General features: G+C 36.3%; 1 protein-coding gene across 1 annotated transcript; it reads left to right on the forward strand.

Annotated features, from left to right (window-relative positions):
• Window positions 1–9,794: 9,794 nt before the first annotated feature.
• On the forward strand, window positions 9,795–11,954 carry LOC107808790 (UDP-glucuronate 4-epimerase 3). The gene has a single exon (XM_016633357.2). It carries the CDS (start codon window positions 10,306–10,308, stop codon window positions 11,611–11,613), a length of 1,308 nt encoding a protein of 435 aa, XP_016488843.2. The 5' UTR covers window positions 9,795–10,305; the 3' UTR covers window positions 11,614–11,954.
• The last annotated feature ends 3,119 nt before the right edge of the window (window positions 11,955–15,073 follow it).

Here is a 15,073-nt window from a genome sequence, read left to right on the forward strand (position 1 = left end):
TTCACTCCCTAGTCACCCTTTCCAACATAGGGTCTCCACTCTCTAGTTGATTTTATTTTTAGACATATGGTCTTCACTCATTAGTCCGCTTTTCTAACATAGGGTCTCCACTCCCTAGTTGATGATATTTTAGACATAGGGTCTCCACTCCCTAGTCTGCTTTTCCAACATAGGGTCTCCACTCCCTAGTTGATGATATTTTAGACATAGGGTCTCCACTCCCTAGTCTTTTTTCCAAAATATGGTCTCCACCCCCTAGTTGATTTTATTTTAAGACATAGGATCTCCACTCCCTAGTCTGATTTTCTAACATAGGGTCTCCACTCCCTAGTTGATGTTGTTTTAGACATAGGGCCTCCACTCCCTAGTCGCTTTTCCAACATAGGGTCTCCATTCCCTAGTTGATGATTATTTTAGACATAGGGTCTCCACTCCCTAGTCGCCTTTCCAGCATAGGGTCTCCACTCCCTAGTCGCTTTTCCAACATAGGGTCTCCACTCCCTAGTTGATGATTTTTAGACATAGGGTCTCCACTCCCTAGTCGCTTTTCCAACATAGGGTCTCCATTCCCTAGTTGATGATTTTTAGACATAGGGTGTCCACTCACTAATCTCTTTTTCCAACATAGGGTATCCACTCCCTAGTTGATTATTTTAGGGATACGGTCTCTACTACCTAGTCTACTTTTCCAACATAGGGTCACTACTCTCTAGTTGATGTTATCTTATACATAGCGTCTCAACTCCCTAGTCTCTATTTCCAATATACGGTCTCCACTCCCTGGTTGAGGTTATTTTAGACATAGGGTCTCCACTCCCTAGTCTTCTTTCCAACATAGGGTCTCCACTCCCTAGTTGATTATTATTTTAGACATAGGGTCTCCACTCCCTAGTCTATTTTCCAATATAGGGTCTCCACACCCTAGTTGATGATTTTTAGACATAGGGTATCCACTCCCTAATGTTCTTTTCTAACATAGGGTATCCACTCCCTAGTTGATAATTTTTAGACATAGGGTCTCCACTCCCTAGTCGCTTTTCCAACATAGGGTCTCTACTCCCTAGTTGATGTTTTTAGACATAGGGTCTCCACTCCCTAGTGTGTTTTTCCAATATAGGGTCTCCACTCCCTAGTTGACATTTTTAGACATAGGGTATCCACTCCCTAGTCTGCCTTTCCAACATAGGGTCTCCACTCCCTAGTTGATGATTATTTTAGACATAGGGTCTCCACTCCCTAGTATGTTGTTCCAACATAGGGTGTCCACTCCCAATTTGATTTTATTTTAGACATAGGGTCTCCACTCCCTAGTCATTTTTTCAACATAGGGTCTCCACTCCCTAGTTGATGTTTTTAGACATAGGGTCTCTACTCCCTAGTATGTTGTTCCAACATAGGGTGTCCACTCCCAATTTGATTTTATTATAGACATAGGGTCTCCAATCCCTAGTCTTTTTTACAACATAGGGTCTCCACTCCCTAGTTGATTTTATTTTAGACATAATGTCTCCACTCCCTAGTCATCTTTCCCAACATAGGGTCTCCACTCCCTAGTTGATTTTATTTTAGACATAGTGTCTCCACTCCCTAGTCTCTTTTCCAATATAGGATCTCCACTCCCTAGTTGATATTGTTTTAGACATAGGGTCCCCACTCCCTATTCTCCCTTTCCAACATAGGGTCTCCACTCCCTAGTTGATTTTATTTTTAGACATAGGGTCTCCACTCCCTAGTCTATTTTTTCCAACATAGGGTCTTCACTCCCTAGTTGATTTTATTTTAGACATAGGGTCCCCACTCGTTAGTCGTCTTTTCCAACATAGGGTCTTCACTCCCTAGTTAATTTTATTTTAGACATAGGGTCTACACTCCCTAGTCGCCCTTTTCAACATAGGGTATCCACTCCCTAGTTGATTATATTTTAGACATAGGGTCTCCACTTCCTAGAAAATTTTATTTTTAGACATAAGGTCTCCACTCCCTAGTCGCCTTTTCCAACATAGGGTCTTCACTCCCTAGTTGATTTTATTTTAAACATAGGGTCTCCACTCCCTAATCTCTTTTCCAACATAGGGTCTACACTTCCTAGTTGATTTTATTTTAGACATAGGGTCTCCACTCCCTAGTCTCTTTTCCAATATAGGGTCTCCACTCCCTAGTTGATTTTATTTTAGACATAGGGTCTCCACTCCCTAGTCTCCTTTTCCAACATAGGGTCTCCACTCCCTAGTTGATTTGATCTTAAATGCAGGGTACACCACTCCCTGATATCTTTACCAATATAGGTTATCCCATTCCTTGGCTACATTTTCCCAACATTAGGTACACCAATCGTTAGTTGAGACATCCTTTTGATAATAAAGGAACACCATCCAAAAAAAATAGCATGACTTTCTCGGGGTACACCACTTCCGACCTTTTATTGCTTTCAATAAATAAGTAGTTTAGAATTTTGTTTCAATAACTCACGAAATTTTCCTAGTACAAACTGGAGAAGAAAATTTTCATTTGTTTGTTTATTTTGGTATCTGAGTAGGTTTTACCTCGAGGCACAGGGTTCGAGATGACCAAAAGAAGAAGTCTCAATTCAGAATAAAAGAAAAGAAAAAATAAGTGAATCCAAAATGCAAAAGTAGTTGAAAAGAATTGGAATGCTCAAGACATGACTGGAGCCACGAGCATTGGAGTCCCGTTTTGATTAGAAGAAGATATAGAATAATGAACTAGAACCTACAGCTAGTGAGCATCAAGGTTTAGATCAGAGTATGCATGAAGAACCAGTCAAGACTCAAGATCAAGTTTCAGAAGACTCATAGATAGGAATCTTGTAACTCATAACTGATAGACTTGTTAAGTTTCTTTTTTATTTTGATATAACAGCAGGACAATGGACCCGGAGCCTCAACGGAACCTCACCCGACTCCTCAACTCATCATTCCACCATTCTCCTTGAATTACACGTGACATGATTCCCCTATAACCCGGGATATGTAGATTGTCCAAAATGAGGATTCGGTGGTACCATATCTTTTATCTCTTTTCCTTTTGAATAACGGTTTGGTCAAAAATTAGTCACATGACTCACCTAATCTTTGCCTGAAAACTCTTCATATTTCCAAGCAAAGAGGGGCATCTCTAAGCACCTAATTTTTGACTATATTTGAATTTTTATCACCTTCTACTATGTAAATATTTTTAGAAATTTAATATATATTATTTAGCTTTGTTACATTTTTTTTATATATAGGGTAAAAATTAAAAATAATTTAAAAGGTCAATTATTACTATTACTATTAGTATTATTTTTATTTTTATTTACATTTTAAAATAAAATAAATTTTAAAAAAAAGAAACTAATTAAATATTTTTTTAAAATTTTTAGATTTGAATAAAAAATAGAAAAAGTAGAAGTATAGAATTAAAAAGTAAAACCAAAAGCAGATGGAAATTATTTAATAAAAAGTAAAAGAAAGTAAAAAATTAAAAAAATAAAAGTAAAAGAATGTTGAAATTTAAAAAAAAAAGTAAAAGAAAGTTGGAATTAAAAAATAAAAGTAAAGGTAGCTGAAATTGTTTTTAAAAAAAGTGAAAGAAAGTGCAAATTAAAAAAAAAGAAAAGTAAAATAAGTGGAAAATAAAAAAAGAAAAGTAAACAAAGTGAGAATTTAAATATAAATAAAGTAAAAAAGTGAAAAATTAAAACATAAAGTAAAGGAAAGTGGGGGGGGAATTATATTTTAAAAATTAGAATAAAAATGGGGAGTGTGAATTCTTTTTAATTAAAAAATAATAAAATAATAAAATTTTAAAAACAAAACTGAAAAAATTCCAGACGAAGGATATCATCGAGAATGCAAAGTGGCAATCCGAAAAGGGAGAGAAGGAGAGAAAAAAAGAAAGGAGGGAATTGAGAGAATTATTTTTTCTTCCGCTACGCTAAGAGAATTTCTATTTGTGTCATTCTTTCTCCTTCTTTCACCACCCTTTAATACCAAAATTCCAGTCAAGATAATTTCATAGAAACATGTTGAAAATTAGTCCCAAAACCATCGCTAAAGTAAGGTGATGTTCGAGTTTGTCGGTTCGAGGTCATGGTTGATGGCTCGTTCCGAGAGTTCTGCTTCAGGAGCTTCCATATCATTGTACGCAGCAGAAAAGAAATTTAGCAAAAGAGAGGTCCACTCTTCTTCTTCTTTATTATTGCCTTGACAGTATAATTTTTTTTGTGTGTGTGTGATTAGTAGCCTAGTAGTTTTCTCTTGTTGTTATATTACAATTGAATAAAATTTCTAAGTTTTGATGTGTACCAGAAATTTACAAGATTAATAATAGGTTGTCTTATAATATGGGCTATTAGATGAGACAACTGGGCCATTTTGGATTTCAGATTGATTTGTTTAAGTTAATGATTAATTTTTAAACTTTTGTTGCTAAGGTTTTCATGTTGGTTAGATTACTGTCAAGAACTTCAAAAATATATGTTCTATTTTTTTTGTCCGATAAGTTTTAACAATTTGAACCATAGTAGTGATATAACATTTCGACCAAATAGATGAATTCTTCCGGGCCCTAAGAGCTAATTTGAAGCTAGCCTATCTGTCCATAATAAATCTGATTTATTTCTTCCACAATAAGTTTCATAACTTATTTATAACAATAATTTCAAGTTAGGAAGAATAAACATCGTAGCTTGCTTTAGACGCGATTAATAATAAATCATTATGACTATGAGTACGGTTCCCGTGGCATAGTCATGATACGTAAATTTCAACTCAAGTGCGTGTTTCACGCGACTTGACCCCAACTTCAAATAATTAAAATAAACATGTTGTGAATCACGGGTACATTTCACGTAGCGTGATTTGCAATATGTACCAAAACAACGAGTGCACGACATCGCGACTTGTTCAAATAAATTTCATAAATACTAAAAGGACTAAAAATAATTAAAAGCGGTTAAAAAGTAAAAATCATGAATATGTTGTAGACATGTAATAAGTCAGATAATTAGACCAAGTATTAATTGTTAAGCGATCGTGCTAAAATCACGAAACTCGGGAGTGCCTCACGCCTTCTCCCGAGTTAACAGAATTCCTTACCTGCTCTTCTGTGTTCGCAGACCATAAATAGAGTCAATTTCCTCGATTTGAGATTCTAAAATAAACCGGTGACTTGGGACACCATAATAATTATCTCAAGTGGCGACTCTGAATTAAATAAATAATCTCATTTCGAATAATGTCACTTAAATTGGAAAAACTCCCATATCCCCTATCTCCCGGGAAAAAAGAGGTGTGACAATAATAATCTATATTATTGACTTGTGTATAAAGAAAACTATTTACAAAGTAAAAAGTGAATTATTCTATTCTAACATTATATATACTTGAATAATATTTTTTATGTTTTTACTTTATAAATAAGATTATTTTTTCAATGCGTAAGTCATAATACAAATTAAAAGGGAGAAAAAAATATACTATTAAAAAGGTAAAAAAACGACAAACATTGAAAATTTAGAGGGTAAAATAGGTATTTAGCCACTTGAAAGTTTGAGAAAATATAGTCGAGTGATCTTATGAGTGTTATACGTATAGTTAAGTGACTTTTGCGTTACAAACAAAAAAAATATGACTATATTAGGTAATTTCAAATAGTTGAGTAATTATTTGAATAATAGAAAGAAAGAAAGAAACAACATAGGTAAGAAAACTGAGGAGTTGATCAGTTTTATAAAGCTAGCTTTTTTCTATTGGATGTAAAAAAAAATTGAATCTAGCTTGAGGTACAAGAGAAAGTGGAAGCCAAGCAAGCGATGTACTTCACGCTTATAGAGAGCAGGGACGAGGAGGCGAAGAGAATGAACAAAGAGGGGTATATGAGGGCTAAGAAGGAGGCGAAGTTAGCGGTTACTACGGCTAAGACTGCGGCATTTGGGCGTATGTATGAAGAGATTGAGGCCAAAGACAGGGACAAGAAGCTATACAGGCTAGCCAAGATGAGAGAGAGGAATGCCCGTGATCTGGATCAAGTTAAGTGAATCAAACATGAGGAAGGTAGAGTTCTGATAGAAGAGGATCAGATTAGACGAAGATGACAAATATATTTTCATAAACTCCTAAATGAAGAGGGTGATAGGGATATTGTGTTGGGCGACTTGGAGCACTCCGAGATGCACCGGAATTTCGGATACTGTAGGCGCATAAGAGTAGAGAAGGTCGGGTGGCTATGCGTAAAATGCACAGGGGTAGAGCTACCAGGCCAGATAAAATACCTGTGGAATTTTGGAAGAATGCAGGTAGGATTGGTTTGGAGTGGATCAGTAGGCTGTTCAACGTCATTTTTAGGACGAAAAAGATGCCCGATGAATAGAGGTGGAGTACGATAATTCCTCTGTATAAAAATAAGGACGATATCCAAAGTTGCAATAATTATAGGGGGATTAAGCTGTTAAGCCATTTGGGAGAGGGTAGTTGAAGTGAGGGTGAGGATCAATATATCCATTTCCGAGAACCAGTTTGGTTTCATGCCGGTGCGTTCGACTATAGAAGCCATTCACATTGTGAGGAGGTTGGTGGAGCGGTATAGGGAGATGACGAAGGACTTGCACATGGTGTTCATTGACCTAGAGAAAACATATGACAAAGTCCCGAGAGAGGTGCTCTGGCGATGCTTGGAGGCTAAAGGGGTAGTCTACATTAGGGTGATTAAGGACATGTATGATGAAGCTAAGACTTGGGTTAGGGTAGCGAGAGGAGACTCAGAACACTTTCCGGTTATGATAGGGTTGCGCCAGGGATCCGCTCTTAGTCCATTCCTATTTTCCTTGGCGATGGACGCATTGACTAGACACATTCAAGATAAGGTGTCATGGTGTATGTTATTTGTTGATGACATAGTTTTAATTGACGAGACGTCGGGTGGTGTTAACAAGAGGCTGGAGGTTTGGAGGCAGATTCTAAAGTCAAAGGGTTTCAAGTTGAGTAGGACCAAGACGGAATACATGGAGTACAAGTTCAGTAATGGTACCCAGGAAGGGGATATTGAGGTGAGGCTTGATACGCAAGTATCCCCAAGAGAGGTAGTTTCAAGTATCTCAGATCTATAATAAGAAAGTAACAGGGAGATTGATGAAGATGTCACGCATCGTATCGGAGCAGGATGGATGAAGTGGAGGCTCGCTTCCGGTGTCTTGTGTGATAAGAATGTGCCGCTGAGACTTAAAGGTAAGTTCTACAAAGATATAGTTAGATCGACTATGTTGTATGGAGCGGAGTGTTGGCTGGTCAAGAACTCTCATACCCAGAAGCTAAAAGTAACTGAGATGAGGATGTTGAGGTGGATGTGTGGGCATACCCGGTTGAATAAGATTAGAAATGAAGTTATTCGGGAAAAGATGGGAGTGGCCCCTATAGAGGATAAGATGCGGGAGGCGAGGTTGAGATGGTTCGGGCATGTTAAGAGGAGAAATATATAAGCCCCAGTTAGAAGGTTGAGCGGTTAGCCTCGGTGGGCAGCATGAGGGGTAGAGGCAAGCCTAAGAAGTCTTGGAGAGAGGTTATTAGGCGGAAAATGACGCAGCTAGAGCTGACTGAGGACATGACCCTAAGTCTGGAGGTCAAAGATTAGGGTAGAAGGTTCGAAGGTAGTCGGGCGTTTCTTTTTGTCTTACTTAGTTCACTAACATTAATGTTAGTATGATATATTTTATTTATAGATGGCTATTACTACCTAGAGTTTGAATGCATTCTTGGATTCGATTTTATTTCATCTTGTTGTCATTTTTATTTGTTGCAATTATCTTTTCTTTTTCAGTCGTTCTCTAACCGACGGTTTATTGGAAACAGCCTATATGCCCTTCCACTGGTAGGGGTAAAACTGCGTACATGTTATCCTCCCAGACCTCACTTATGGGAAATCACTGGGTAAACAATTTTTGAATTTTGAGTTTGTGATGTTCTAATATTCATTATTTAAACTAGTTGTTTCAATCTCATCAAAAGACTTCCCTTCCCCTATTTAGTGGCTTACCCCTCCCTTTAAACAACTTTATAAAATTGTTGTCGAGAGGAACCTTTTTTTTTGGATTGTACTCGTGCAAAATTGGAGGGCTATTGCCTCTATCTTTTTTCTTCCTTTTCTTTTTCCCATGCATTTTTAGAGTAATAAAAGCCATGTGGAAGGAAGTGAAAAATCAATATTTGAAAAGAAACCTTTATTTGTCCTTATCAATGGGTCCCCAAAAATGCACTAGTGAGAAGCATATTCTTAGTCACTCATTTGATATATTCTTTTTTCCATGTTTCAATAAATCAGATAGTGAACGAAAACCTTTTTTATATTTAGAGAAAAAATGAAAAGTTTGTTTTCCATAATTGATTGTTGAAATAACATCTAAGGGGCATAAGTCTCATTAACTAGAGCAGTACATCAGCACATGCTTATTGCAAAACCAAAAAAAAAAACAAGAATAAAAAAGCGATAAAGAAGTGTAATATATACTTCATTGCATAATCTAAATGCATGAAACAAGATAATTTTCTGAAAATCAATCTAGAAGAAAAGTAAAAAAGAAAGTAAATAAGGGGAAAGCTAAGAAAGTCGTGAATGGTGAAAAACATGCTTCTACTTGGCCTAACGTCAAAAATACTTGAGCCAAAATTGTGAACTTTTATTTAATATGCATCTAGAAAAGACAATATTTCATTAATAATAATCAAGCATTAACTTTTATTACTAAAGTCATAATTCCTTTTAGCACGAGAATTACTTTTTTAGCTACACATTGATGTCGTTGTACGCTTTCTTGTTGAGAAAAATATAGCTTTCATTAGGTAAAATTAAGTAAAAAAAAATTCAAACTGAAGATGACTACTTAGCTATTTGATTCTTCTAGAAAATCTACTTCTCTTTGCTAAGAAACCAAATTAGCATAACATCAAATGGTAGGAATTTAACTTAGACAAAAAAGAAAGCCGTTGTTGTACTCTCATTTTTGAGAAAAAAATAAGAGCTCTTAAATTACCTATTCAAGACTTCCATTTTATTAAAGCTTCTTGAATTGAGATGTTCCTCAATTTCTAATAATTGCACTAGTTAAATATAAATTGCACACTTTTAAGATGGAAACAGGCCATGGATGTGCATTTTCCATCAATATTATCTAGAAGATTAGTAGAAAACTAAATAAAAAGAGTGAGGAGATTCAAAAAATTATCTCACCATCCAAATTTGGTAAAAATTAAGAACCTCTCATAATTAACTACAAACTTTCATCCACTGCATTACCAACAAACCACCCCAATTTACTCACAGTTCCAGAAACACCAAAACCTTAATGAGCTTTTCCCCAAATCAAGAAACTCCCCTCATTAAATCTGTTTTAAAGTAAACAACTTTATGAAAATAAAGCCTTAACTTCAAGGCCCTTTTTTTTTCACCAATCAATGCAATAACCACCCACCTCTCACCTCCCAGCTTTAACACCACCCCCCCTTCAATAAGACAAAAACCAACTCTTCCCAAAAGGAGTAGAAATATACTTTACTTACCAATTTAGCAACATAGTCTTATTTGTCAGCTTTTGCACTGTAATGATAAAAACTAGGGTTCATTAACTTTATACTCAGAGCTTTTTATACCGAGGTTAATCCATTTCATTAATTACAGTCTTGTTTGACTATGTTCTTGATCTCCCAACCCACCCCCTAAAACTCAACCTCTTCTCTATTAGTCCACTTCCAATCTTCATTATTCCCTTTTAAATTGTTCAAACCATATTCTCCTTGTCCCTCCTCAATTAGTCCACACTCCCACCACACACACCCCCCTCTCTCTCTCTCTCTCTCTCTCTCTCTCTCTCTCTCTCTCTCTTCCAATCACCCATTTCTTAATCAATCATTAATCTTTCTTCTGTTAAACCAAAGCCAAAGAAACCCCACAAAGTTTAAAAAAGAAAAAAGAAAAGTAATTACTACTACTACCATTTTGTTCCAACAACAACAACCAGTCCCTCCAAGAAACCAGAAGATTCCCATAAATATAGCGCTAAAGTTTCACGCCCTCATCACCACCAACACTATAGCCACCCTTTTTCTTTTTCTTATCTCCATTTCCACTATCACAACCAATCCTTCATTACTACGGAAAATACAACCAAAAAAATAAAGGAAGGATTCGGTCAAACCCTAACCCTAAGCTTTTTCCAAGAAAATCCAAGGAAATTTGGTGATTTCCTTTGAAAACAAGAAATACCCAAAGTGGGTATTGCTCAAATTTCCAAGATTTGGCAGAAGTGTCATTGTAATGTCCCAAATGAAGCACATTGACAATATCCCATCAACCCCTGGAAAGTTCAAGATGGAAAAGTCCCCTTACAATAGGCTAAGGGTGCATTTTTCCTTGGCCAAGCTTACATTTTGGTCATTTGTATTCTTGGGTTTGATCTTTGTGTTCTTCTATAGATCACCAGCTTCTTCATCCCCTGTTTCTTCAGATCTCTCTAGAAGATCTCTCAGAACCAGCTCCTACGGTGGTCCAGCTTGGGAAAAAAGGATTAAGGCTTCAGCTAAAGTAAGGTCACGTAATGGTATTTCTGTATTGGTTACTGGTGCTGCTGGTTTTGTAGGAACTCATGTCTCTGTTGCCCTTAAACGGCGAGGAGATGGCGTCTTGGGGCTGGATAATTTCAATGATTACTATGATCCCTCGCTCAAGAGAGCGCGCCAAGCGCTCTTAGAACGAACGGGGGTGTACATTGTTGAGGGTGACATCAATGATGCCACCCTTTTGAAGAAACTGTTTGATATTGTTCCATTTACTCATGTAATGCATTTGGCTGCACAAGCAGGTGTACGTTATGCCATGGAAAATCCTGGCTCATATGTTCATAGTAATATTGCTGGTCTTGTTAATGTACTTGAAATTTGCAAAAGTGTCAATCCTCAACCTGCTATTGTATGGGCATCATCTAGTTCTGTATATGGATTGAATACTAAAGTACCCTTTTCAGAGAGGGATAGGACAGATCAGCCTGCTAGTCTTTATGCTGCTACTAAAAAGGCTGGTGAAGAAATTGCTCATACCTATAATCATATCTATGGGCTTTCATTAACTGGATTGAGATTTTTCACCGTTTACGGACCATGGGGTAGGCCAGACATGGCTTACTTCTTTTTCACAAGGGATATCTTGAAGGGAAAATCGATTCCCATATTCGAGGCAGCTAACCATGGCACGGTAGCTAGGGATTTTACCTACGTAGATGATATAGTGAAGGGTTGTTTGGCAGCACTGGATACTGCGGAGAAGAGCACTGGAAGTGGTGGGAAGAAGAAAGGCCCTGCTCAATTGCGGGTGTTTAATTTGGGGAACACATCCCCTGTCCCGGTTTCTGATCTTGTCAGCATTTTGGAGAGGTTGCTAAAGGTGAAGGCTAAGAGATTGGTGATGAAGTTGCCAAGGAATGGGGATGTGCAGTTTACTCATGCGAATATAAGTTCGGCCCAGAGGGAGCTTGGATATAAGCCTAGTACCGATCTGCAGACGGGATTGAAGAAATTTGTTCGATGGTACCTCAATTACTATGGTAATGGAAAGAAGAGTGCCCAGTGATACATTCTTTCGATTGTGCGGTAGGATCCTACCATTCAATTCTTGTTCATTTGATTCTTATGATTGTTTTTAAAAGCATCTCCGATCGCTGCCCTACTTTCTTGCTTTCTATATCTTGATGATGAAGCACATCAGATCCCCTGATGATGAAGTTTTGTGGTGGATGCACATTGTTTGCTTCAAAATGCAACCTGAAACAAACTTTTGTTACTTTTGGAATGTAATTGTTGTAGTTTTATCAATTTAGGATTCATGAATGATAGACTACTGCTGATTGATGGACAGCAGACATGTATCACTTGTTAAATTCTAATAAACGTAGCACACGATAGTTCCACATTTGTGATCTTCCATAGATTTACTTGGTTAGGACATTTCTGAGATCATGCTTTTACATGAATGCTGAGGTTGTATATTTCTTATTTTGGCGGTTAATATAGTATTCTGTACTTTGTGATTCTATATTTTGTGGTTTATTATTGGAAGCTGATTATGCAGACTCATTAGAATAGATTTTTTCCATTGTTCTTTTCCCTGTTCGTTAGAGAGTTTCTTTATGGGAAAAGGGGGGCAGGGAATAGGAAGCACCATTTAAAACTAAAAAGTAGTATATTTCAGAAGATGGTAGGTTACTCCAAGATATGGAAAAATGGATGAAGTAGGGAAATTGGAAGACGAAGAATGATATGCTCATGTAGTTAAGAAGCTAGAAGAGAACCCCCAAATCCAACTTCTGTTTTTCCTCCCTTTTGAGTATGCAACTACCTAGCACTCAACTTCGCTTTGAGGTTGCAACTCCTAACGCTCAACCAGAAAACTAGTTACTACAGGATCAAGGAGACAAAATTTGCCCTTCATCTCCTCCTACCTTTTATATTTTTATGTCTGCAAGCTAGAATGTTTCCTGCCTTCTGGAAAATCTTCAGCAGTAACACACAAACACTAAACCCTCAAGATATGTGCTATAGGGAATTTAGCTTTCACAATCTTGCTTATGTTTATATTGTACAAAACCTTGTTTGATGGCTCTTACAAATTATCCTGGTCCTTTCAAAACGGTTAGAACTTATTTTTACTCTAACTCGGAAAGAGTAGGGGATAGTAGCATGTATGATCAACTTCCAACTCTACCTTCTGTTAACTTGCAAGTGTGTTTATTTTATAGATATGCCTGTTTCATTGATTATTTGGATAATAGCGGCACTGATTCAGGATGAAGAAATTGGAATACTCTTGAATGGGTCTGAACATGTGGTGTTTCTCTAGGAGTTACTAGCTGTTAAGCCTTTAGTTTAAAAAAGTTGCAGCCTTGGTCTCTGTAAGAATTGGATCAAGAAGATGTCAAGGAACATATATTTGTGAAAGCTTGCGTGCTCACTGAGAATCCATTTATCTCTACTCAATTCTGATCGTGTGAACTTTTAGGAAATAGGAAGAGTCTACTAAACTTCTGGTCCTTTCACACTAATAGTGAAAGCTCTTCCCAGATTTCGTTCTTTTCTGAGCATTTACAAACATTTGGAATTCTGGAGTCTGTAGCAGCTTTCCTTGGACCAATTTTCAGACATTTGGAATAGCATTTTTGACATCTGTAGCATTGTCATCGATCTTGTTATTTTCAGTTTGCACATCATGTCTATGTATTAAGATTTCGTTTAATAGTTTGCATATCAAGCATAACCGTGTAAGTTAAAAGTACATGATAAAATGGTAAATCCTCTTGAGTAGCTTATCAGTTCATATAAACACAAACACGACCAAGAAACTTAATAGTTCCAAAATATATACTAGTACTTAGTAGTAAGTATCATATAATGGTAGATCCTGTTTTTACTGCTTGTAAGATAAATTTTGACAGTTAGTTGCAAATTTGTTAACCGACAATATTTGACAATTCTTTTTGCGTTGTTATCTACTAGGTGCAACTTGACATTTCCTAACACATTCTCCCTTTGACAGATGGAGTTTCCTTTTGGAATTATCCTTTCGTAACCCTGCTTTAGTGTCTTGGTAGCCACATTTTGTTGCATGATTCGCGTTCTTGCCTATTCATATGACCAAATCTTAGACACTTTGGTAACTCTCTTTCTTCCCTCAGAATGGGGACGGTGGCTATTTCTCATTTATCCTATTACTAGTGATATAACTCGCACGATTGTAAATGAAATTAGTAAATTTATACCTATTCATGTAGTTGTAAATTTATTTAAAATAGAATAGATTAAATTTTATTGTATATTTTATATATTTGATCATATCACAGATATAAATAATTCTATTAGAAGTAGAATTGCATTTCTTGTTAGGATATTTACAAAAGATAAATATGTAGGCGTGTGAAGCCTAACATGAATCTTTTATGTACATGTTATTAATACTGGCATTTAAGTATTTTGATATATTTATTGCGTTAGATAATAGAATATTTGTTTGTTAAAAATTTTCATTTATTCAAAAAACATGCTGATGAAGTGAAGTAAAGAAATTTAAAGTTGACAGAATACAAATCAAAAGAAGGAATCATCCATCTAAGTCTCGTGCATAAAAAAATAATCGATCAATCAAGAAGGCATCCCACCAGCAAGCAGTGTTATCAGCTTAGAATGGAACTTGTTCATGTAATATAAAACTTTTACTCTGGTTAATTGCAAGAAGCTCTTTGCTGCTTAGTATTTTGTAGTCAGTTCTATCAATCGATCATGTATTACATTCATTTAACAAAGGCTCATATTAATAGAATTGTGGTCCATTTGTAACGGTTAAGATAAGTAAAAAAAGGTGACAAAGGCTGGAGATGAAGATATAGCACAAAGGCATAAAGCATGAGTCAAATTGATAGCACTTAAATAGGTCTAATTGATAGCCCCAATCACCAAAGAAAAAATGTATAAGCATGACTAAGATAACAATTAAAAATGCGATAGCTATACTCTAAATCACCAATCATTCTAGCATTAGGTAAATTAAGAAAAATGTAGAAAAAAGAACAGATATGAAAGCAAACCATATTAAATAGAATAGTTATGAAGAAGAAAAATACGAGTATGACATGCTACAACAAAAAAGAAGCAGGATGATGAAGCGTATATTATAATGCTATTGCAAAGGAGGTAATAAGTCATTATGCCACAAGAAAACGGCTATTTCAAGTTGATATAGCAATAAGGTTTGTACAAAGAGTTTTTTGGCTTTTACTTCCCTCAACTGATTTAGATGAACGTTCTCTAAGCCGGCTTCATAATTCTAAAAATCCAAACTATAAAGCTACATGTTTGTTCGTATAACGCAACGATCGAATGTATTGAATCATATGAAGTGTCACCCAATTCTCAAACAATTATATCCAAGAAGCCAAAACAATATGAGTGATACCATAAGTTTGACGGACTTAGATCCTCGGAGAGAAGACATTCCATGTTGAAGTCCATTTATTGCTTCAAAATAACTAACTTCGCTGAGA

Source organism: Nicotiana tabacum, chromosome 19 (assembly GCF_000715075.1).
Source record: "Nicotiana tabacum cultivar K326 chromosome 19, ASM71507v2, whole genome shotgun sequence".
Classification (NCBI taxonomy): Eukaryota; Viridiplantae; Streptophyta; class Magnoliopsida; order Solanales; family Solanaceae; genus Nicotiana; species Nicotiana tabacum.